This window comes from Aquarana catesbeiana, linkage group LG02 (genome assembly GCF_042186555.1).
Source record: "Aquarana catesbeiana isolate 2022-GZ linkage group LG02, ASM4218655v1, whole genome shotgun sequence".
Classification (NCBI taxonomy): Eukaryota; Metazoa; Chordata; class Amphibia; order Anura; family Ranidae; genus Aquarana; species Aquarana catesbeiana.
The window spans coordinates 542904839-542927913 of NC_133325.1; the positions used below are offsets into that span (position 1 = coordinate 542904839).

The 23075-nt window shown below is 42.3% G+C and overlaps 1 protein-coding gene across 4 annotated transcripts in view; it reads left to right on the top strand.

Moving 5' to 3' along the window:
• PM20D1 (peptidase M20 domain containing 1) overlaps nucleotides 1-23075 on the top strand; it is a 387280-nt gene that overhangs the window by 198957 nt on the left and 165248 nt on the right. For all 4 annotated transcript variants that reach the window (XR_012241709.1, XM_073615882.1, XM_073615880.1 and 1 more), the window contains exon 6: nucleotides 7488-7607. Coding sequence is in view for 3 of the 4 variants with exons in the window: in XM_073615882.1 (XP_073471983.1) it covers nucleotides 7488-7607 (120 nt within the window). In the remaining variant the exon portion in view is untranslated. The remainder of the gene's footprint in view (nucleotides 1-7487; nucleotides 7608-23075) is intronic.

Here is a 23075-nt window from a genome sequence, read left to right on the forward strand (position 1 = left end):
CCTATCTAGTGCCCCCCCCTGTTGTGTTTTCAACTGTGACCCCTTCTTTGGAGGGGTCAGAGCGGGGGTATGAGCATATTGCTCCAGTTTCGCTGCTGCTGTGAGCTGCTGGTTTTTATCTTTAGAGGAGCGTAGATTCTGCATCGTATACTCTTTAGCAGTAATTTGGTTTCCGTCAATATTCCAAAAAAAAGAAAAAAAGGGAGAAAGGGGAAAGAATCTATACACCTATCCGCACACTATGCAGAAGATGCACCACATCACTTTAGGATGACCGGAGTGAGTCAGCTCCCTCCACTCATATGCACCCCAGCAGAGTCAATAGTTAGTGCTGTCCCCCCAGCGGGCTTCACTATAAATTGCAAGGAGTGATTAAAGCCACTAAGGTAATAACCAGCAGTATACAGCGAATGGGATACGTACACAAAGTTTCCCAACCCCCACCTAAGCCTGCAGCCCTTACGGCTGCTGAAAGTATCCAGGACTTTGGCTAGTTTATAATTAGTGAGTTGGGGGTGACAACACCTAAGGAACGGAGGTTTAATATGTTCTTAAGGGTGCCCCGGGAATCTCCCCACTGCCCCTAATCCCAAGCCAGCCTCTGCACAAGAAGAAAAGTACTTGCTTTCTGTATTGGTTCTTTCTGCTCCCAGGCTTTATACCACGCACAGAGCAAGCAAAGCAGGGCACTGATACAAACAGTTAACTTATGTTTTTACAAAGATGACACATTACCAGGGGTTGATCCAAACCAACGGTTATCTGTGTTTCTTAGACAGCATCTGGTTTACATACTGATGTCCACTTACTGTACCCGCTCTAGAAGTCTTCGGTTCTCTGGCCAGCCGTGTGCATGAAGATGAGAGCCGCTTGCCGAATGCCTCTCAACGGCGTGCAGGGAGTGACGTCACTCCCGGGAGTTTCCTCTGCGTTCTCAGCCCATAGAGAATGGAGGGACTTAGCAGGAGAAGCAGTGAAATACCAAGTCCCCGGGTACCCCTCCACGCTCTTCCACCGCGTCATCAACCATGCGAGCAGCGCACAGAGATCCTGCACCGCCGAGTATGCTGTCCGTATGTCCGAGGGAGAGAAGGGAGCGGAGGTGGGGTAGAGCACACGGCGTCCTCGCTCTCACTCACTCCATGCCACAGCCCAGCACACACCCGCCCATCCGGTCACGCCCCCCCCGCGCAGATGAGGTTTAAAGTTGAGAAATGTAAAGTTATGCACTTGGGGGCTAAGAATATGCATGCATCATACACATTAGGGGGAGTACAACTGGGGGAATCTGTAGTGGAAAAGGATCTGGGGGTTTTGGTAGATCATAAGCTCAATAATAGCATGCAATGCCAAGCTGCAGTTTCCAAAGCGAGCAAAGTCCTTTCTTGTATTAAGAGAGGTAGGGACTCCAGAGAGAGAGATAATTTTGCCCCTGTTCAAATCATTAATAAGACCTCATCTGGAATATGCAGTTCAGTTTTGGGCACCAGTTCTCAAAAATGATATCAGGGAACTGGAGAAAGTGCAGAGAAGGGCAACCAAACTGATAAGAGGCATGTAGGAGATTAGCTAAGAGAAAAGATTAGAGGAACTGAATTTATTCACTCTTGAGAAGAGGAGAATAAGGGGGGATATGATCAACATGTTCAAATATATAAGGGGTCCATATAGTGAACTTGGTGTTGAGTTATTCATTTTACGGTCAACACAGAGGACAAGGGGGCACTCTTTACGCCTAGAGGAAAAGAGATTTCGTCTCCAAATACAGAAAGTTTTCTTCACAGTAAGAGCTGTGAAACTGTGAAAATGTGGAATAGACTCCTGCCAGAGGTGGTTCTGGCCAGCTCAGTAGATTGCTTTAAGAAAGGCCTGGATACTTTCCTAAATGTACATAATATAACTGGTGACTAGCACTTATAGGTAAATTTGATCCAGGGAAAATCCGATTGCCTCTTGGGGGATCAGGAAGTAATTTTTTCCCCTGCTGTAGCAAATTGGAGCATGCTCTGCTGGGGTTTTTTGCCTTCCTCTGGATCAACTGTAGGAATAGAATTGGGTATATTGGATTGTATGATATATATATATATTTTTTTTTTATGGTTGAACTGGATGGACTTGTGTCTTTTTTCAACCTGACTAACTATGTAACTATGATGCCCAGATAAACTTAATTCAAACTCCCCTATAGGAACTAATGTAGATCACTCTTGAACCTGCCTGACTAACATAAAAATCATTTATGTACAATAGAAGCAGATACTCTAAGAACCCTCTACCTCCTCCTTATCCACCTCCCACTCCTTTTTCTCCCCTCCCCCCCCTCTTCTTTTTTCCTTTTTAACTTATATTTCCCTTTTTTTTTTTTATTATTATTTCGTTAGTACCTATTCCCTTTAGGTTATAACTCTCAAGACACTCACAAAAATACAACCCTTGATCTTGAATTATGATGATATGCAAGACACAAGGGGTTTTCATAATATTCACAGTTTTAATAGTTTCATCAACAGTTATAACAGTTTAATTGGTAATAAGGGTTGTATACTCAAACAGAAAAAGTATTATTATTTGAACTCAAATCAAAAATAGAACAAAATGGCTGTAATTTATGAAGCCCTATAAGAATGTAATGAATATTTTACTTACTTTGTTATGAAAATATGTTTGCTCAATAAAAACTGTTATTTGAAAAAAAAAAGAAATTCGTAAAATCAACACTTCATGTGATAGACAATATAACTTATCAGAGGCATAAAGAGAAGCTTTGAAATCACTAGTATCAAATCCCACAATTACGATAAAACCCTCCGACAAGGGGGGCAATATAGTTATTATGAACAATGAGTATTATGTGGAGATGTGTTAAAAAATCCTTAGTAACAAACAGTGGTATTGGAATTTCTCAATTTTCTTTGGAGAAACTTTACATCAGGAGTTCTATAATCTAGTAGATGGGGCATACGCTGCCAATATCCTCTCTAAATCTGAATGAGATTATATGCGAACTACATTTCCCCGCACTCCAACTTTTTATTCATTGCCTAAACTACATAAGAGCATGCACTGTCCATCAGGCAGGCCCATAATATCGGGTAATGGTTCTTTGACTGAAAATCTAAGTCAAAGGTTTTTGTTTTCTATCAATTATAGACAACTTATGTTTGTTACTGAAACCACTAGACCCTGAAGAAGAGGTTCATTGTAACAAACCTGAAACGCGTTGGTCATTCTCTGTTTTATCCACATACAGAGTCCAGTGGTTGTTTGCATAATGTTTGATATTGCACCACAGCTGTACAGTATATGCATCCAATTTTGATTTTATCATGCTAATTTCACGATTTTAACTTTAACAAATAAAATATGAATATGTTTTCAATACTGTGTAATTACTAAGGAGTTTCTGCCCTTCAAAGTCCCATAGAGGAATCTTTTTCTGTTGTTGATCAAATTAGGGATGTGGGCAGCAACTGCCACTCTACAAATCTTTGGCACAACTTTATTTCCTTTCTTCTCTCTATTTTTTTCAAGGGCCAGGGATGGTCTTTGAGGGCTGTTTCAAGCCCATTATTGGTCTGGTTATGTATATAACCGTGTTCTTATTTATATATAACATTTTATGATGCTGACTTGTTAATGGATAATGCTATTCCTACCACATCTTAAAGTGGGGTTCTACCCAAAAAAAAAAAACTACATGAAAAATCCTAAAAAAAAAAAAAATACAAAAAAAATTTGGATATTTTTTTTTTACTTACCTCTAATTGCCTGTTGCTAGGGGGTCCCTCGTAGTCTGCCTCTTCCAGTGCCTGGGCTGGTGACATCACTTCCCCCTCGGCACAGGAAGGGCTCAGCTCTGCTCCCTCCCTCCTATCAATCATCTGGGACCCATTACAGGTCCCAGGTGACTGAGCGGCCAATCACGGCGTGCGGCGCGGCTCGCGCATGCGCAGTGGGTGCCAGGCTGTGAAGCCACAGCCTGGCGCCCACAGTTGCAATGCCGGCGCCGCTGAACGGAAGGGGAGACGAGCGGGGCTTCGATCCCCCGCATCACTGGACCCAGGGACAGGTAAGTGTCCAATTAAAGTCAGCAGCTGCAGTATTTGTAGCTGCTGACTTTTCATTTTTTTTTTTTTTTTTTTGACTGGACCTCGGGTGGAACTCCTCTTTAAGAGGCCTCTTCTTCATACCCTTTTGTGGTGAGATTTTATACCATTGATACCCTTATTTATTTTTATATCTATATACCGTATTTATCGGCATATAACACGCACTTTTTTCCCCTGAAAATTGGGGGAAAATCGTGGGTGCATGTTATAGGCCGATCCCCGCCGATTTTGTGTCATCGGAGCGATCGCGGCAATTGCCGCGGTCGCCGCCGACATACACAGCCGTGGGTAGATTCAAATATGGCGCCGAGACTGCAGGGATCCGAGATACACATACCCGAGTGTTCTCGGCTTTTTTCAGCGCCGCCGTCACGCCCAGTCCCTTGGACCTGTGTTATGTCCATCATAGGGCGGGACTGGGCGTGACTGTGAGCGGCGCCGAAAAAAACGAGAACACTCGGGTATGTGTATCTCGGCTCTCGTCGGATGTTTATTTGTTTTGATTTCACATATTGCACTTATTTGTGTTTACACTTATAGTTGTGCATATTTATACTCAGTAATATTTTATGACCATCAATTATTTATTTTAACTATTTACTCACTGTTTATTATTATTCTGTCGCCTGATTTAGGTGGGCACACATATATAAAAATTATATATTTATTTTAGTTTTACACGTGTGTAGACATGCACACTTTATTTTACACAGTGTAACATTGTACACTTTTTAGCGCAGCGTATGTTTTCTTTTTACACTGTAAGCCCTTGTCAGGATATGTGTTGCACTGATGTACTTCTGATGTACTTCTGATGTTGTTCATCCCATTCCACTGTGTCAACCTCTTTCTATATGTTGAGTCTGCTTTTGCAGAAGTCTTAGTCATTTAGGTAATGTTTTATACAGCTTGGTAACACTTTTTTTGCAGACTTATGCCGCGTACACATGGTCGGATTTTCCGACGGGATATGTTCGATGTGAGCTTGTTGTCGGAAAGTCCGACAGTGTGTATGCTCCATTGAACATTTGCTGTGGTAATTTCCGACCACAAATGTTTGAGAGCAGGTTCTCAAATTTTCCGCCAGCTTCATTTGTTGACGGAAAGTCAGATCGTTTGTACACAAGTCAGTCGCACAAAAGCTCACGCATGCTCGGAATCAAGCGGGAGCAGCACTGGCTATTGAACTTCCTTTTTCTCGTCGTGCGTCACCATGTTCTCACGTTCGGAATTTCCGACAACATTTGTATGACCGTGTGTATGCAAGACAAGTTTGAGCCAACATCCTTCGGAAAAAAAATCCACGGTTTTGTTGTCGGAAATTCCGATCATGTGTACGCGGCATTAGAGTTCAACACTAGGACCTACAGGGCATGTGTGGTTCCTGTGCTCTTTTGGTGTTATCCATCCTAGACAACAGTTTTAGACCTCTACATGACTTCCTTGTAGTGAATGTGTCATCTATTTGGAACATATAGAGAATGTCTTGGGCTTGCTCTGCAGCACTAGTGTAATGGTGTAGCCATTAACGCTACATATTTTTACATGTACTTTACTTATGAGCGCTGGTGGTATCTATCTTGTACCACAGTGTTTCCCTCTTAATAGCTTCCTTTGCACATGGGTAGAATTTCGGTTTCTCCAATGTTTTAGGGCAATTTTATGGAATGTCTTATCTTGCATTGCTTGATGCAGCAAATTGACATTTACAACCCTAAGTCCATTTTGTGTGTCATGCATTGTACTTTTGAATCTTGGGTGGTGTCTATCCTGTATCCCAGTGTTATACGTCTTCCAGGGCTTCATGTGTAGATGGCGTGATAATTTATATTGCTACATTTATGTAGTGTCTGTCTTTGTGCTACAACAAATGTTTGATACAGGGGTATAACCATATTTTGCCCATGTTGCGGGTTGTCTAGTTATATGATGACCCTTGTGCATGCCTTGGATACGTTGCAATTTTCAGGTTTTGTCTAGCTGCTTGTTGAATATGCTTCTACTATTTGTTTATGGTTGTCAGTTACCTTGATGACCTTATGCACCACTATACAATCCCCCCCCCACCCACCCCAGAAAAAAGGGTGCAGTTTGAGGCTTGTTCCAGTGGATATTTGGCATCCCCTAACATTCCTTAACTATTGTTATCTCGGCATTTCAGGCCAACACCCTACTGCTTAGTCTTTTCAGTGGCAGTAGAGGTATTAGCGTTTGTCACCATTTAACAAGTTGGTTGTGTATAGCTTGCTATTCCTACTCAGTGGGGTTTGGGGTATAAGTGTTGGGTCCCCGGATGATAATGCATGTCTCGAAGCAGTGGGTTTTGTCACATTCAAATACAAGGATGTAGGTGGTGGAAAGTCACTAGACATATGTTTTTGCAGCAGTTCCTTATGTGCTTATATTCTATATAGGGTGGCGTTTTTTGATCTCCACCATGGTTGACCTAGTTATTCCATGTAGGGTCTGTTGAGCTAGTCTTTTTCCACTTTGCTGTCAAATCTTCACCTAATAGTGTTCTTCAAATTGCACTGTTTCTTTGACCACACAGACTTTAGGGGCATTCAGCCATCGTTAGTTGACCAGGGCCTCACTGGACCTGGTTCTTTTATTATGGATATTGATTTCAATGGATCTCTCTATTGAGAATTTAAGATAACTGGGTCCACCATATCTATGGTATTTATGGTAATCCCAAGGGTGGTTAAGGTCTTTAGACTTTTAATGACCCTCCCTAATCTAGTAAGTTCTTGCTAATCATCTCATGGGCTGCCCTGGAAAACCAGAGTTAGACTTACCGGTAACTCTCTATTTTCAGGAGTCTTCCAGGACAGCCAGATTCCCGCCCCTTGTGTTTATGTTGATTTTCTGTTTGTATATGTTTTGTTAAGGTTTTTGTCCTTCGGTTCTTGTTTAAAACTGATCAGTTCAGCGGAAGGACTTCCTTTTAAAGTGTATTTGGTGATGTGATGTGTTTCCTGTTCCTGTTGGAGGAGGTGCCTATGTCTCTTGGGCTGTCCAGAAAGACTCCTAGAAATAGAGTTACTGATAAGCCTAACTCCGGTTTTCTTTAAAACGTTCTGTAAGAAACTGTATCATCGGCTCTGCTAAGACCTTGAAAGAAGAGGCCTGTCAGTGCTATGAAATTACAGATCATTGTTTAGTACTAATTTCTCCATTTCTACTTCTAAATAAGGGCCACGCAGCATAAGTACATGCGTCTAACTGTAACCTATTCAAGTAAAATGTCAGTTAACATATAGACAGAATATTAGTTACCATATTATTTCATGAATTTTGCCATGTCTTTTTTTATTCACAGTGGCACATACAATTTGTGTTCTATAGCCACATACAAATGTTGCTCTGTTTTCATAGAGTTGGCATCACTGAAAAAGGATCCATCACACTCAACCTGACTGTAAACCAGCCGCCTGGTCATTCTTCAATGCCTCCTGTCGAGACTAGCATTGGGATCCTTGCAGCAGCTGTACTAAGGTAAAAAGCTATGTACAGAAAGTAATTGTCTGTCGCTGTCTGTGGGAACTACTCTTTCAGACATATTAAGACCCCTTTCACACTGAGGCAGTTTTAAAAATAGCACCTGTAAAGCGCCTGAAGACTGCCTCTCATGCCTCCCCAGTGTGAAAGCCCGAGTGCTTTCACACTGGGGCGGTGTGCTTGCGGGACGGGAAAAAAAATCCTGCAAGCAGCATCTTTGGGGCGGTGTAGGAGCGCTATACACAGCACTCCTACACCATCCCTGCCTATTGAAATGAATGGGCAGCGCTTCCGAAGTGCTTCCAAAGCGCCTGAAAAGTACTTCAGAAGCGCCGCAACAGCGCCCCCCCACTAGCGGCCAAAAAGCATCACTTAATCAGCAGTAAAGCACCGCTAAAACTAGCGCTGCTTTACTGCTAATGGACCCGCCGCCCCAGTTTGAAAGGGGTCTCAAGAGTAAACTTGATGCAAGGTTTCTTGTTTTTCAAAAACAGCTATATATCCCTATATAATTATCCCTCTAGTGAATGGCAAGTTTATACTCTGCTGTCTTCAAGCAGTAAAGGTTCCCGCAAAGTCTTCATGCAACGCTTAAAGAGTTGTCCAAAAGCATCAAAGAGCCTTGTCCATAACTGGTACTGCTTGAAACTAGAGTTTGGCCTGGCTACCCTTCAGAGAGATTAATATTTGTGGGAGATTCATAAAGGGTATCATAGACACAGATAGATCCATGAATCTGTCAGTGTCTGCACTGAGGTCAGAGTGTCCATACTGGACACTTCTTGCTTTGTGCACTCACTACCTCCCTTCTTGGCTAATGTGCCGATCACCCTGAAAGGCGCATGAGCAAGGAGTTTTGTAGAAGTAGATGATGGGCGAAGCATGATGGGAATTGACAGTCTCGTTCTCCATCAGGTCTGCCTTGCTGTAGATTGACAGTGCAGGGCAATGGGTGGATCCATAGTCTCTATTCAGTCCACTATGCCCACTGCCATGTGCAGTCAAACAATCAAAAGGTAGGAGGACCAGAAGGGGAACTAGTTTCTCAGTTCCTCATCAGGCTCTGCCCACCCAGTGACACACGTCAAGTATAAGCATTGACATATTTATGTAATGACATCACCAATACCTCTGGTCCCTTTTGTTTATATTCAGCTTTGGGCCTGGAAATCTCCCAGCCAACAGCTGAATGGTGCCAGGGATACAGCACTGTGCAGGAAGCTGTCACATACATGACAGCTTCCCAGCACAGAAATCCGCCATTCTCCATACGCCACACCATAGCTGGTCTTAGGTGCCGTCTCTTTCCTAATCTGACAACTTGTGATGATTCTTTAAGAATTTGTCACTACCAGAGCGAGCGGCAGTAGAAAGGAAATATTTGAACTTGGTGCACGTGTAAGTGATTTTACCTACACGGGCGCAAATGCTTGCCTGAATTGCATGCAGGTTGATCTTGGGGACACTACCACCAGAAAAACTGTCACTGACCAAGAAAGTATGGAAATTAGTTAAACCGGTAAAGTTAAAAACCAGCGATATTAGTTATAAAGTCATTTATAAGTAAAGTGAAAATTGAGAGTAGATATCGCTGTACAGAGCTAGATATCCTAGGATAATTAAAAAATTCATTTATATTTATTTTTTTCCCAAAATACACTATATTGCCAAAAGTATTGGGACAGCCTTGCTTTGTGCACTGGTGCGCAGTCATGTTGGAACAGAAAGGGGCCACCCCCAAACTGTTCCTACACAGTTGGGAGCATGAAATTGTCAAAAATGTCTTGGTATGCTGACGTCTTAAGAGTTCTCTTCACTGGAACTAAGGGGCCAAGCCCAACCCCTAAAAAACAGCCCCACACCATAGTCCCGCCTCCACCAAATGATTTGGACCAGTGAACAAAGCAAGGTCCATAAAGACATGAATATGCGGGTTTGGGGTGGAGGAACTCGACTGGCTGCACAGAGTCCTGACCTCAACCCGATAGAACACCTTTGGGATGAATTAGAGCAGGGACTGCGAGCCAGACCTTCTTATCCAACATCAGTGCCTGACCTCACAAAAGTGCTTCTGGAAGAATGGTCAAACATTCCCATAGACACACTCCTGAACCTTGTGGACAGCCTTCCCAGAAGAGTTGAAGCTGTTATAGCTGCAAAGAATGGGCCAACTCAGTATTGAGGACTAAGACTGGGATGCCATTAAATTTGCGTGTAAAGGCAGGTGTCCCAATACTTTTGACAATATAGTGCATATAGGATAAATCATTGTGACACATAGTCAATGTTCTTTAACCACTTGCCTACTGGGCACTTTACCCCCTTCCTGCCCAGGACAATTGCGTGGTCATGCAACACTGCAGGACTGTCTTTAATAATGATTGGACCCTAAGCAAACATTTTCTTGGCCCCCCCTTCCATGCAATTTCATTCTCCACCTGCTCTGAGAGATAAAAAAAAGTAGCAGCTTACCAAATCAGATCAGGCAGTGATTGTGATTGCTTGCCAGAGGTTGCAGTGCAGCATTACTGCTTACTGGCTGCTAGAGGTTACAGCACACATTATGGCTCGCTGATTTTTTGCTAGAGGTTACAGCACATGACTTTTGCTTGTTGATTGGCTGCTAGGGATTACTGTACATCAATACTGCTCGCTAGTTGGTTGCTAGCGGGTACCACATATCCTTACCGCTCAATGACTGCAAGAGGTTAGTGAACATCATTACTGCTCACTAATTGCTAAAGGTTACAGCACATCATCTACTCACTGCCTGCAGACCATGGACTGGGGATGTTAGGGAACCGATCAATAGAAAGAAAATGCCTAGGGATCCTAGGACTCCTGGGGTCAGTGGTAATGCTGGGGGGTTGATGGGATCAGTGGCAGTGGTGGGGGCATGGGATTAGTTAGGAGGCAGTACACTGTGGCAAATTCTGAATCATGTAGACCAAAGCTGCAAATCTTTAGAAAGTATATAGTGATGGATTCTACACTGACCACCAATGTAATAGGGAATTTACACTGACCACCAATGTGAGGATGAATTTGCACTGACCACCATATATACGGGGGGGATTATACGGGGGGCAATATAAAGGGGGATTTCTACATTGACACCAATGTAATAGGAGCAGTTACACCAACCACCAGTGTAAAGGGGGATATACAGTACCATGACCTCCATTTAAAGGGGAATTTTATACTGACCACCATTGTCAAGGAGATTTGTACTGACCACCAATGTATGGTGACACTTCTACACTGACCATCAATGTTAGGAGGATTTACACTGGCCACCAGTGTAAGGGCAATTCTGCACTTACCACCAATGTAAAGGAAAATGTACACTGATCACCAATGTAATGAAGAATTTACACTGACAACCTATGTATTGGGGGATTGTACATCAACAACCAATAAAAGGAGATTTATACTCACCACCACATGGACCGCAAATGCAAGTTTGGATTCTTTTACTGATTATCAATATAAAAAGGAGTTTCTACACTGGCCACCAATGTAATGGGGATCTACACTGGCCACCAATGTAATGGGGATCTACACTGGCCACCAATGTAATGGAGATCTACACTGGCCACCAATGTAATGGGGATTTACACTGGCCACCAATGTAATGAGGATTTACACAGGCAACCAATGTAATGGGGATTTACACTGGCCACCAACATAATGGGGATTTACACTGGCCACCAATGTAATGGGGATTTACACTGGCCACCAATGTAATAGGAGCATTCACAGTAACCACCAATGTAAGGAGAGATTTACACTGACCACCAATGCAAGGGGGACCTTCACACTGACAATTAGTGTTGAATGAAAGGATTGTACACCAAGCCCCAATGTAAGAAAGATTCACACTGACCACCAATGTAACAGACATTTAGCCTGCATTCACATTTGTGGGTGTCGGGAATGCATGCGAAATCGCTTTCATGACACCAAAGAAACATGCTGGCCTTTAGCAGATATACAGCAGTGCCAATAATTGTTACTGACACCCTCACACATCTGCTGAGATGTGCGTATTTACATGCACCAAAATTCAGGGTGCTGTGGTGCCATGTTCTTTTGAAAAAGGGTTCCACCTCCAATTTGCTTACCTTGGCAGAACAGGCTGATGTTAGGCTTAATGAGCACAGTCGTAGGCAGGACTTTCAAACATGCCCTTTTATCTCCCTAGCGAGCAGCATTCAGCAAAAGTGGATATGACCTCAGGGGGGCATGATATACATATGAATATTGCCTCTATTTGCATTTCAATGCCCCTGGTCCATGGTCATTTACATATTAATGCCGCCGCTATTTACATATCAATGTAGGTTATTTACATGTAAACACAAGGTCTGCAGGTGGGTCATCTGTACACAGCAATAGGGCAGAGCTGAGCAGCATTAGTAACAGAACTTCACACTGAGCTATTGGGACACAGCACAGGACTAAAACTTCAAGAAACAAGGGAATTTAAACCGGGATAGTTGGCAAGTATGAGGCAGCTGCTTTGGGCCCCACAACAATGATGGGGCCCAGGGCAGCTGTCCCTTTTGCCCTGCCTTAAAGACGACCCTGCAACACTGTACCCATATGAAAATTTTATCATTTTTTTCACACAAATAGAGATTTCTTTTGGAGGTATTTAATCACCACTGGGTTTATGTTTTGCTAAACAAACAAAAAAAAGAACATTTTTCATAGTTTATTATTAAATTTTGCAAACAGGTAATTTTTCTCCTTCGCTGATGAGGCGGCACTGATAGATGGCACTGATTGGCAACACTGGTGGGCACTGATTGGCAACACTGGTGGGCACTGATTGGCAGCACAGGTAGGCACTGTTGGGACTGCACTGATAATCAGGACACTGATAATCCATGCCCTGATTATCAGTGCCGATGTCCCTTTAACAGAAGCTGGTTAGCGGCTTGTGTTTACATCCTGTGATCAGCTATCACTGGCTGACAGCTGATCGCGTGGTAAAGGGCAGCTGTGGACTCGGCAATCACAGAGCATGGGAGGACGTCCATGTACGCCTTCTCATCAAAGTAAGCCCACACTGTAGCCGTCTTTCGGCTATAGCGTGGGCAGGAAGTGGTTAAAGGTTACAGGAGCTTGTAGGTAGTAATCCATTCAACCCAAAATCAAGTTGTTAGCAGTTCAGAAAAATGGCAAACTTATGCAATTATTTGACACCATAGAAACCAATTACCAGTGATGCACTTTGTGCCTTTTGAACAGTTGTCAGGGGACTCAGAAGAGCCAATAATAGGGTTTTTCTTATACGCCCTCCCCCCCCTATAAAAGTCAGGGTTCCCAGCAGGCCTTTGCTAGTTTGAGAACAATTGAAGTAGATAGGAACAGCTGACAGTGTGTTTACATCGAAAAGAGTTGCTGCTATATATTGCTTGCTATATAATGCTATATGTACAGATAGATGTACATTACTGTATTGTGGTGCATAGCAGTTTGGTTGGTATAGTCTAAACCCCCCCCCCCCCCCCTCCCCTTTGTTCACTGTTCTGTATTCTGATACATACAGTGGCAAAAATAATTATTTGATCCCCTGCAGATGTTGTAAGTTTGCCCACTTACGAAGAAATGAAGGGCCTATAATTGTTATCATAGGTGTATTTTTAATGATAGAGACAGAATATTAACCAGAAATCCAGAAACAGAGGATGCAAATGTTATAAATTGAGTTGCAGTTCAGTAAGTAAAATAAGTATTTGATCCCCTACCAACCAACAATAATTCTGGCTCCCACAAACTGGCTACAATATGTGCTCATGCGGTACACATATTAGTCCTGTCAACTTAAGAAGGTGCTCCCAATGACAACCCGTTATGTGTATAAAAGACACCTGTCCACAGAATCTATTTCTTCCATTCAAACCTCACCATCATGAGCAAGACCAAAGAGCTGTCAAAGGCTGGAATGGTTTACAAAACCATCAGCAAGAAGCTTGGTGAGAAGGAGAATTAACAATGAAACATAGTGCTGCGCTGTTGGAGTTATAATATACTGTGAATAATATGTGGTAAATTACCCAATATATCCACATGTACAATGGACAATGACTAATAATAAATCAATATGTGCCACACATATACCAAATATAGATGAATGAATAATGAGTTAATGTTCTATACTTGTAAACAATTACTAAACAACGAAAAAAAGTGAAAAAAAATAAAAATGACTTCCTCTGAAAAGCGATTCACAGTCCTCTGAAGAGTGATTCATAAGCTTCCAAAAACGTACTAGATAATAAAGGATAAAGTGACTTCCTTTCTTCTGTGCAAATAAAGTGCAGTGTGCTTTTCTTTACTGGTAACACCCTTCTGTGCTGTGCACTGGGATGATGGATGGCCTCTTACCTCAAAGCTGTGTTATAACAGCATGTGTGTTTTAATCACAGATGGTTCTTGGTAGTGGTCGAAACTCCTATGCTTGTATATTTCCAATATTGGAATGGCAGTCTGCTCCTTTTTAATCTAGTGCCACTTATCTTTTTACACATAAATGTGTAACTCCTGCAATACAGGTAAATGTAAGATGGCAAGGGGAAGAAGAGAGAGATCCCAGGATAGTGTAGTATGTTTTGAAACAACTGAATTTATTTAATAAAAACTGTGGATACAGGTACTCACATTCACAAAGTAAATTACAGTCATCAAACCACGAGCGCAGAGCTCATCTTCATCACTTCCAGTGCCTCTACATCCCTACATCTATCATCACGGTCAGGTGACTTGATTAGGGGATTGGTGAGAAGGAGACTGCTGTTTGAGTGATTTATTCACAAATGAAAGAAATACAAAATAACCATCAATCACCCTCGGTCTGGAGCTCCATGCAAGGTTTTGCGTCATGGGGTAAGGATGATCATGAGAAAAGCGAGGGATCAGCCCAGAACTACAAGGGAGAAGCTTGTGAATGATCTCAAGACAGTTGGGGCCAGTCACCATTGGTGACACAATACGCTGCCATGGATTGAAATCCTGCAGAAACCGCAAGGTCTCTCTCCCGAAGAAGGCACATGTAGAGGCCCATTTGAAGCTTGCCAATGGACATCTAAATGATTCAGAGAAGGATTGGGAGAAAGTGCTGTGGTCATATGAGATCAAAATTGAACTCCTTGGCATTACCTCTACTCGCTTTGTTTGGAGGAAGAAAAATGCTGACTATGACCCTAAGAATGGCATCCCCACAGTCAAGCATGGAGGTGGAAACATGCTTTGGGACTGTTTCTCTGCTAAAGGTACAGGCTGAATTTGCCGAATTGAGGGGCCAATGGACAGGGCCATGTATTGTAAAATCTTGGATGAGAACATTTTTCTCTCAGCCAGAACACTGAAGATGGGTCGTGGATGGATTTTCCAGCATAATGACCCAAAACATACCACCAAGGCAACAAAAGAGTGGCTCAAGAAGAAGCACATTAAGGTCATGGAGTGGCCAGCCAGTCTCCAGTCCTTAATCCTATAGAAAATTTATGGAGGGAGCTAAAACTTCAAGTTGCCAAGCGACAGCCAAGAAACCTTAAAGGGGTTGTAAACCCTTCTGTTTTTTCACCTTAATACTATGCATTAAGGTGAAAAAACTTCTGACACTGACCGGCCCCCCAGCCCCCCATTTTACTCACCTGAGCCCTTCGTTCTCTCAGCGGAGACACCCTGTACCTCTCTGCCCGGGGTTCTCGGCTCTTGATTGGATAGATTGATAGCAGCGCAGCCATTGGCTCCTGCTGCTGTCAATCAAATCCAATGACGCGGGGGCGGGGCAGAGTCCGGCATTTTGTGTTCATAGACACAAATGCTAGACTCGAGGGTGGGCCTGCAAGGTAACCCCCTGGGAGAGCGCTTTTCCCAGGGAGTTTACCGATGCGAGGAGGAGCCGCGAGAGCCGCTGAGGGACCCCAGAAGATGATGATCGGGGCCACAGTGTGCAAAACGAACTGCACAGTGGAGGTATGTATGACATGTTTTTTATTTAAAAGGAAAAAAAAAAAAAACAATTGTTTACAAACCCATTCAAGGATTTAGAGAAGTTTTGTAAAGAAGAATGGAGGGTTTCTCCACCAAGTAGAGCCCTTGCACACTGGGGCGGTTTGCAGGCGCTATTGCGCTAATAATAGCGCCTGCAAACCGCCCCGAAAGTGCCGCTGCTGTGTATCCAGTGTGCAAGCCCCGAGGGTTGCAAGCCCCGAGGGTTGCACACGGTAAAAAAAGTCCTGCCAGCAGCATCTTCGGAGCGGTGAAGGAGCGGTGTGTATACCGCTCCCTTACCGCTCCTGCCCATTGAAATCAATGGGACGGCGCGGCTATACCGCCGGCAAAGCGCCTCTGCAGAGGCGCTTTGCGGTGGTATTTAACCCTTTCTCGGCCGCTAGCGGGGGATAAAACCGCCCCGCTAGCGGCCGCATACCGACGGTAAAACGCCGCTAATAAACACCGCCGACGCCGCCCCCCGCCCCAGTGTGCAAGGGCTCGTACAAATCATGTTTTGCTTGGGGATCAAATACTTATTTTATTTACTGAACTGCAACTCCATTTATAACATTTGTATCATGTTTTTTCTGGATTTTTGGCTAGATAGTTACATAGTTAGGCTGAAAAAAGACACAAGTCCATCTAGTTCAACCAAAAAAAAATGATACAATCCCATATACACAATCCTTCACCCACAGTTGATCCAGAGGAAGGTGAAAAACCCCAGCAAAGCATGATCCAATTTGCTACAGCAGGGTAAAAAAATCCTTCCTGATCCCCTGACAGGCAATCGGATTTTCCCTGGATCAACTTTACCTATAAATGTCAGTACCCAGTTATATTATGTACATTAAGGAAAAAATCCAGGCCTTTTTTAAAGCAACCTACGGAGCTGGCCAAAACCACCTCCTGGAGGGAGTCTATTCCACATTTTCACAGCTCTTACTGTGAAGAAACCTTTCCATATTTGGAGATGAAATCTTTTTTCCTCTAGATGTAAAGAGTGTCCCCTTGTGATGTCCTCTGTGATGACCTTAAAGTGAATAACTCAACACCAAGTTCACTATATGGACCACTTATGTATTTATACATGTTGATCATATCCCCCCTTTAATCTCCTTCTCAAGAGAGAATAAATTCAGTTCCTTAAATCTTTCCTCATAGCTGAGTTCATGCATGCCTCTTATCAGTTTGGTTGTCCCTCTCTGCACTTTCTCCAGTTCTCTGATATCCTTTTTGAGAACTGGTGCCCAAAATTAAACTGCATATTCCAGATGAGGTCTTACTAATTTCTACAGGGACAAAATTCTCTCTCTCTCTCTCTCTCTCTCTCTCTCTGCAGTCCATACCTCTCTTAATACAAGAAAGGACTTTGCTCACTTTGGAAAGCGCAGCTTCTTCTCCACTATGGATTCCCCCAGTTGTACTCCCCCTAGTATGTATGATGTGTGCATATTCTTAGCCCCCAAGTGCATAACTTTACATTTATCAACATTAAACCTCATTTGCCACATAGTTGCCCAATTAAACAGTGCATTGAGGTCGGCTTGTAAGTTGGAGACATTCTGTAAAGAGGTTATTCCACTGCATAGCTTGGTGTCATCTGATTCCTCTTGTACCAAGTTGTAATGTAAGTGTAATGTCTGCCTTCATTTTGTTAAGCGCTGCGCAAACTGTTGGCACTATATAAATCATGTATTATAATAATAATAATAATAATCTGCAAAGACTGAAATGGTACTTTTAATCCCAGACCCGATGAAATGACACACTTAAAGTAATAAACACGCTAACTGAAATTCACTTTGTACAAAATCCTTTGTTGTAATGACCACTTCAAGACACCTCCTGAGAAACATCGTGCATTGCTAAGGTGTGAATTTGGCCCATTCTTCCACACAGTCTTCAAATCTTGAAGGTTCCATGGGCCTCTTTTATGAACTGCGATCTTTAGCTTTTTCATTGATTTTCTATTGGATTCAAGTTAGGTGATTGGCTGTGCCATTCTAGCAGCTTTATTTTCTTTCTATGAAACCAATTGGGAGTTTCCTTGGCTTTGTGTTTGAGATCATTTTCTTGATGAATTGTCCACCCTCATTTCATCTTCATCATCCTGGTAGAAGGCAGTCGATTTTTACCAGGAATGTCTTGGTACATTTTTCCATTTATCCTTCCTTCAATGATATGAAGTTTGCCAGTATTGTATGCTGAAAAACAGCCCTGCACCATGATGTTCCCATCTCCAAACTTCACTGTTGGTATGGTGTTTTTGGGGAGATTTGCAGTGCCATTTGACCTCAAAACATGTTGTGTATTATGGCTTTCAAAGAGTTCAATTTTGGTCTCATCTGACCAGACTATATTCTCCCAGTATTTCACAGGCTTGTCCAAATGTTGTGCAGCAAACTTATGAGCTTCCACATGCTTTTTCTTCAGCAATGAAGTCTTGCGTGGTGAGCATGCATACAGGCCATGGTGGTTGAGTGCATTAATTATTGTATTCTTTCAAACAATAGTACCTGCTAGTTCCAGGTCTTTTTGGAGCTCTCTACAAGTGGTCCTTTGGCTCTTGGACAACTCTTCTCATCATTCTTTTCACTCCTCTGTCAAAACTTGGGAGGAGCACCTGGCCGTGGCCGGATTATGGTGAAATTATGTTCTTTGCAAAAACAGAAAAGAACAGAAAATAGGACTTTGGCGGTTGCTACTTGTAATCCCAAATATGAAAGAATGGGTATATATATATATATATATATTATTATTATTATTATTATTATTATTATTATTATTACAAATTTTATTTGAACAGCATGTTTAAAATCCTCATAAAAGTGTAACAAAGCATACAAATGCTGATCACCTCCCATCATTAATGACCAGATAAGTAAACATACAGAGAAACCTATCTGAATGGCCCACTATCAGTTTATAGTAGTATGGATATAGACAGGCATAGGTACACCATATGCAGGGCCAGACATAGAAATCAAAGTATTATCACCAATAGAAATCACTAAAAAAGCTTCTTTAGGAGATCATATTGGTACTGGGAGATATATTGTAATTTGTGCTCAAATTACATGCACATATACAGACAATACATGTATCATCATCATGATAATCATATACAGCTCTACATTACAAAAATAGAAAAAATGTTTCTCTAATGAATAAGTACTCACTTATATGTCAAACAAACATGGGTTTTATAAAATATCCGGTCCACAACATCTGGGGTGGGGGGGGGGAGGGGGGGTTAAGTGTATTCAGCTCACAAGCAGGGGGAAGTGTTGGTTCGGTGTGAATGCATATAAATATACATACATGCAAATTGCGCAAAAAGAGTATTCACATTATGGGTGGGTCCCGTGATGGGGAAAAAAAAAAGTTTCCATCATGGGAATCCCCATCACGTGTTGGAGAGATAGATACAGTGATACCTCGATTTGCAAGTAACGCAGTATACGAGCGTTTCGCAAGACAAGCTATATATATTTTTTTAATCCTTGATCTGCAAGCGCTGTCTCACAGGACGAGCAGGACTCAAGCTGCTGGTGTATGGATTACCATACAGTGGGGACGGAAAGTATTCAGACCCCCTTAAATTTTTCACTCTTTGTTATATTGCAGCCATTTGCTAAAATCATTTAAAGCGGGAGTCCGGGTAAGATTAAGTTAAAAATTTGAGTGGAACCCCGCTTTAAGTTCATTTTTTTCCTCATTAATGTACACACAGCACCCCATATTGACAGAAAAACCACAGAATTGTTGACATTTTTGCAGATTTATTAAAAAAGAAAAACAGAAATATCACATGGTCCTAAGTATTCAGACCCTTTGCTGTGACACTCATATTTAACTCAGGTGCTGTCCATTTCTTCTGATCATCCTTGAGATGGTTCTACACCTTCATTTGAGTCCAGCTGTGTTTGATTATACTGATTGGACTTGATTAGGAAAGCCACACACCTGTCTATATAAGACCTTACAGCTCACAGTGCATGTTAGAGCAAATGAGAATCATGAGGCCAAAGGAACAGCCTGAAGAGCTCAGAGACAGAATTGTGGCAAGGCACAGATCTGGCCAAGGTTACAAAAAAATTTCTGCTGCACTTGAGGTTCCAAAGAGCACAGTGGCCTCCATAATCCTTAAATGGAAAACGTTTGGGATGACCAGAACCCTTCCTAGAGCTGGCCGTCCGGCCAAACTGAGCTATCGGGGGAGAAGAGCCTTGGTGAGAGAGGTAAAGAAGAACCCAAAGATCACTGTGGCTGAGCTCCAGAGATACAGTCGGTAGATGGGAGAGAGTTGTAGAAAGTCAACCATCACTGCAGTCCTCCACCAGTCAGGGCTTTATGGCAGAGTGGCCCGACGGAAGCCTCTCCTCAGTGCAAGACACATGAAAGCCCGCATGGAGTTTGCTAAAAAAAACACCTGAAGGACTCCAAGATGGTGAGAAATAAGATTCTCTGGTCTGATGAGACCAAGATAGAACTTTTTGGCCTTAATTCTAAGCGGTATGTGTGGAGAAAACCAGGCACTGCTCATCACCTCTCCAATACAGTCCCAACAGTGAAGCATGGTGGTGGCAGCATCATGCTGTGGGGGTGTTTTTCAGCTGCAGGGACAGGACAACTGGTTGCAATCGAGGGAAAGATGAATGCGGCCAAGTGTGAAAAATGATTGATCCCGCGCCTAAATTGGGTAAAATATCAAACCTAGTGAAATATAAAAAAATAGCAGCTACACCCAAACTAAGTGAAGGATCACTAGTACACATGTGAAAAGGGATTGGTGGGAAGTGCCAAAGTGACATAGTAGTTAAATAATTAATTTGAAATTAAATGTGTAGTTAAAAAATATACAGTGAAAAACTGCTGCACACCAGCCTGCCTATATATATCCAAAACATCAACTATAAGTAATATATATATATTGTGCCTATATAGGTATCAGTGATTGCACAGGCAAAGTGCTTAGATTCCCAAACAAACAAAAAATTGATCATAAATGACCCAAATATGATCATGTAACATAGTAGATCATATACCATAAAACATAACATGTGATTCACACGTAAAAACATAAATCCATAAAAGTCCATATGTGAAAATAAGTCCTTGTCTGAATCTGGAAACGAACAGTGGAACCCCTTCACCGTCTAGAGATATCACCCAAAAGTGCTCATGGAATAGGTGTCAGCTTAGACGCTTCCTGAAGACGTGTTTAACGAATCGTACGTTGAGGCGGTATTTGGTCACGCGATTACATCACATCTGGTTCCCGTGGTTGTCCATCTGTCGTAGGTGGAAGAAAAAGGAAAGCAGCCCTGGGACTTTAAATGAGGTGGGAGAGATTGGGACACTTCCACAATAGGTGCAATAAAATGTTTTATTGATCACAGAATGCTGTGTAGAACACATGGGAACAGCAATAAATGTGCGTTACCCGGCATAGTGGCCTAGTTCTAAGCATACGTAAAAAACAACTACAATTCATAGCACTTGATATATACATCCATAAAAAACACTGTACATAAGTGCACATACATGATATAAATTGGTAAAATACATAATACATATGCATAAATTGAAGCAGTGTGTGACCAGCTTCAGGTACCCAACAATATGGGCGTACACGTAGCATCGATGGTACCCTACGCGTTTCGCGAGTCTTTTCTCGCTCATCAGGGGCCGATGCATGATTCATGTGTCTATAACAAAAATGTTGGAAATAATGAAAATATATAAGTGACTAAATAAATCGGGGTAAGGGTGAGTTGGCAAGGGAGGTCAATGAAACAACGACCTCATACTTACCACTGGGCTGAAGCAGGTCACCAAAACGCTGGGTGTCACAAATGGCGGCATTAAACAATGCCGGTCCGGGGGCTGAGGGGACGTGGCAACCAGAAGTCGCAGCAGGAGAACTCAGGACGCATAGCACGGACTGCAGGAGGTATATATACAGTATGTAAGCAACAGCAGATAACTATATGAAGGGGTATAAAGCAAACTTAGGATTTCCATGTAACCGCTTGCCAACCAGCCACTGCAGTTATACTGCGGCAGGTTGGTTCGGCTGCGTGAATCACTGTACCGGTATTGGGGTCCCTTTTTAAAGGCTATAGCAGGCGTGCATCGTGTTGCCAGAGCCAATGCGCATGGCCGGCGGCCGCGATATTGGCTGGCCACCCACGGTCGTTCCACAGAAAGCCAGAACAGGGATCTGTAAACAAACAAAAAAGATCTGCTGTTCCTAGTGATCAGGAACAGCGATTTCTCTCTACTCCCTGTCCGTCCACTCCCCCTACAGTTAGAAACACCTCCCTATGGAACACTTAACCCCTCAATCGCCCCCTAGTGTTAACCCCTTCCCTGCCAATGTCATTTATAGAGTGATCGGTGGCTATTTTTAGCTCTGATCATTGTAATAATGTCACTGGTTCCAAAAAGGAGTCAAAAGTGTCTGATCTGTCCGCCGCAATGTCGCAGTCCCGGTAAAAATCGCTGATCACCGCCATTACTAGTAAAAAAAAAAATAATAAAAATGCCATAATTATATCCCCTAATTTGTAGACGCTATGACTTTTGCGCAAACCAATCAATATATGCTTATTGTGATTTTTTTTTTTTTTTTTTTTTTTTTACCACTTAAGGACCGAGCCTCTTTGAGATTTGGTGTTTACAAGTTAAAAACTTTTTTTCACTAGAAAATTACTTAGAACCCCCAGACATTATATATTTTTCCCCCTAACACCCTAGAGAATAAAATGGAGGTCGTTGCAATACTTTCTGTCACACCGTATTTGCGCAGCGATGTTACAAGTGCACTTTTTTTTTGGTAAAAATACAATTTGCATTAAAAAAATAAGACGACAGTACAGTTAGCCCAATTGTTTTTTTATATTGTGAAAGATATTGTTACGCCGAGTTAATTGATACCCAACATGTCACGCTTCAAAATTGCACCCGCTTGTGGAATGGTGACAAACTTTTACCCTTAAAAATCTCCATAGGCGACGTTTAAAAAATTTTACAGGTTGCATGTTTTGAGTTAGAGGAGGTCTAGGGCTAGAATTATTGCTCTTGCTCTAACGATCGCAGTGATACTGCACATGTTTGGTTTGAACACTGTTTTCATATGTGCGCGCTAGTCACGTATGCGTTCGCTTCTGCATGTGAGCTCGGCAGGACGGGGCGCGTTAAAAAAAATCTTATTTTTTTATTTTTACACTGTTCTTTTAAAAAAAAATACATTGTCACTTTTATTCCTATTACAAGGAATGTAAAAACCCCTTGTAATAGAAAAAAAGCATGGCAGGACCTCTTAAATATGAGATCTGGGGTCAAAAAGACCTCAGATCTCATATTTACACTAAAATGCAATAAAAAAAAAAAACAAAACAAAAAAAAACTGTTGTTTGAAAAAATTTAAAAAAAAAATGTTCCTTT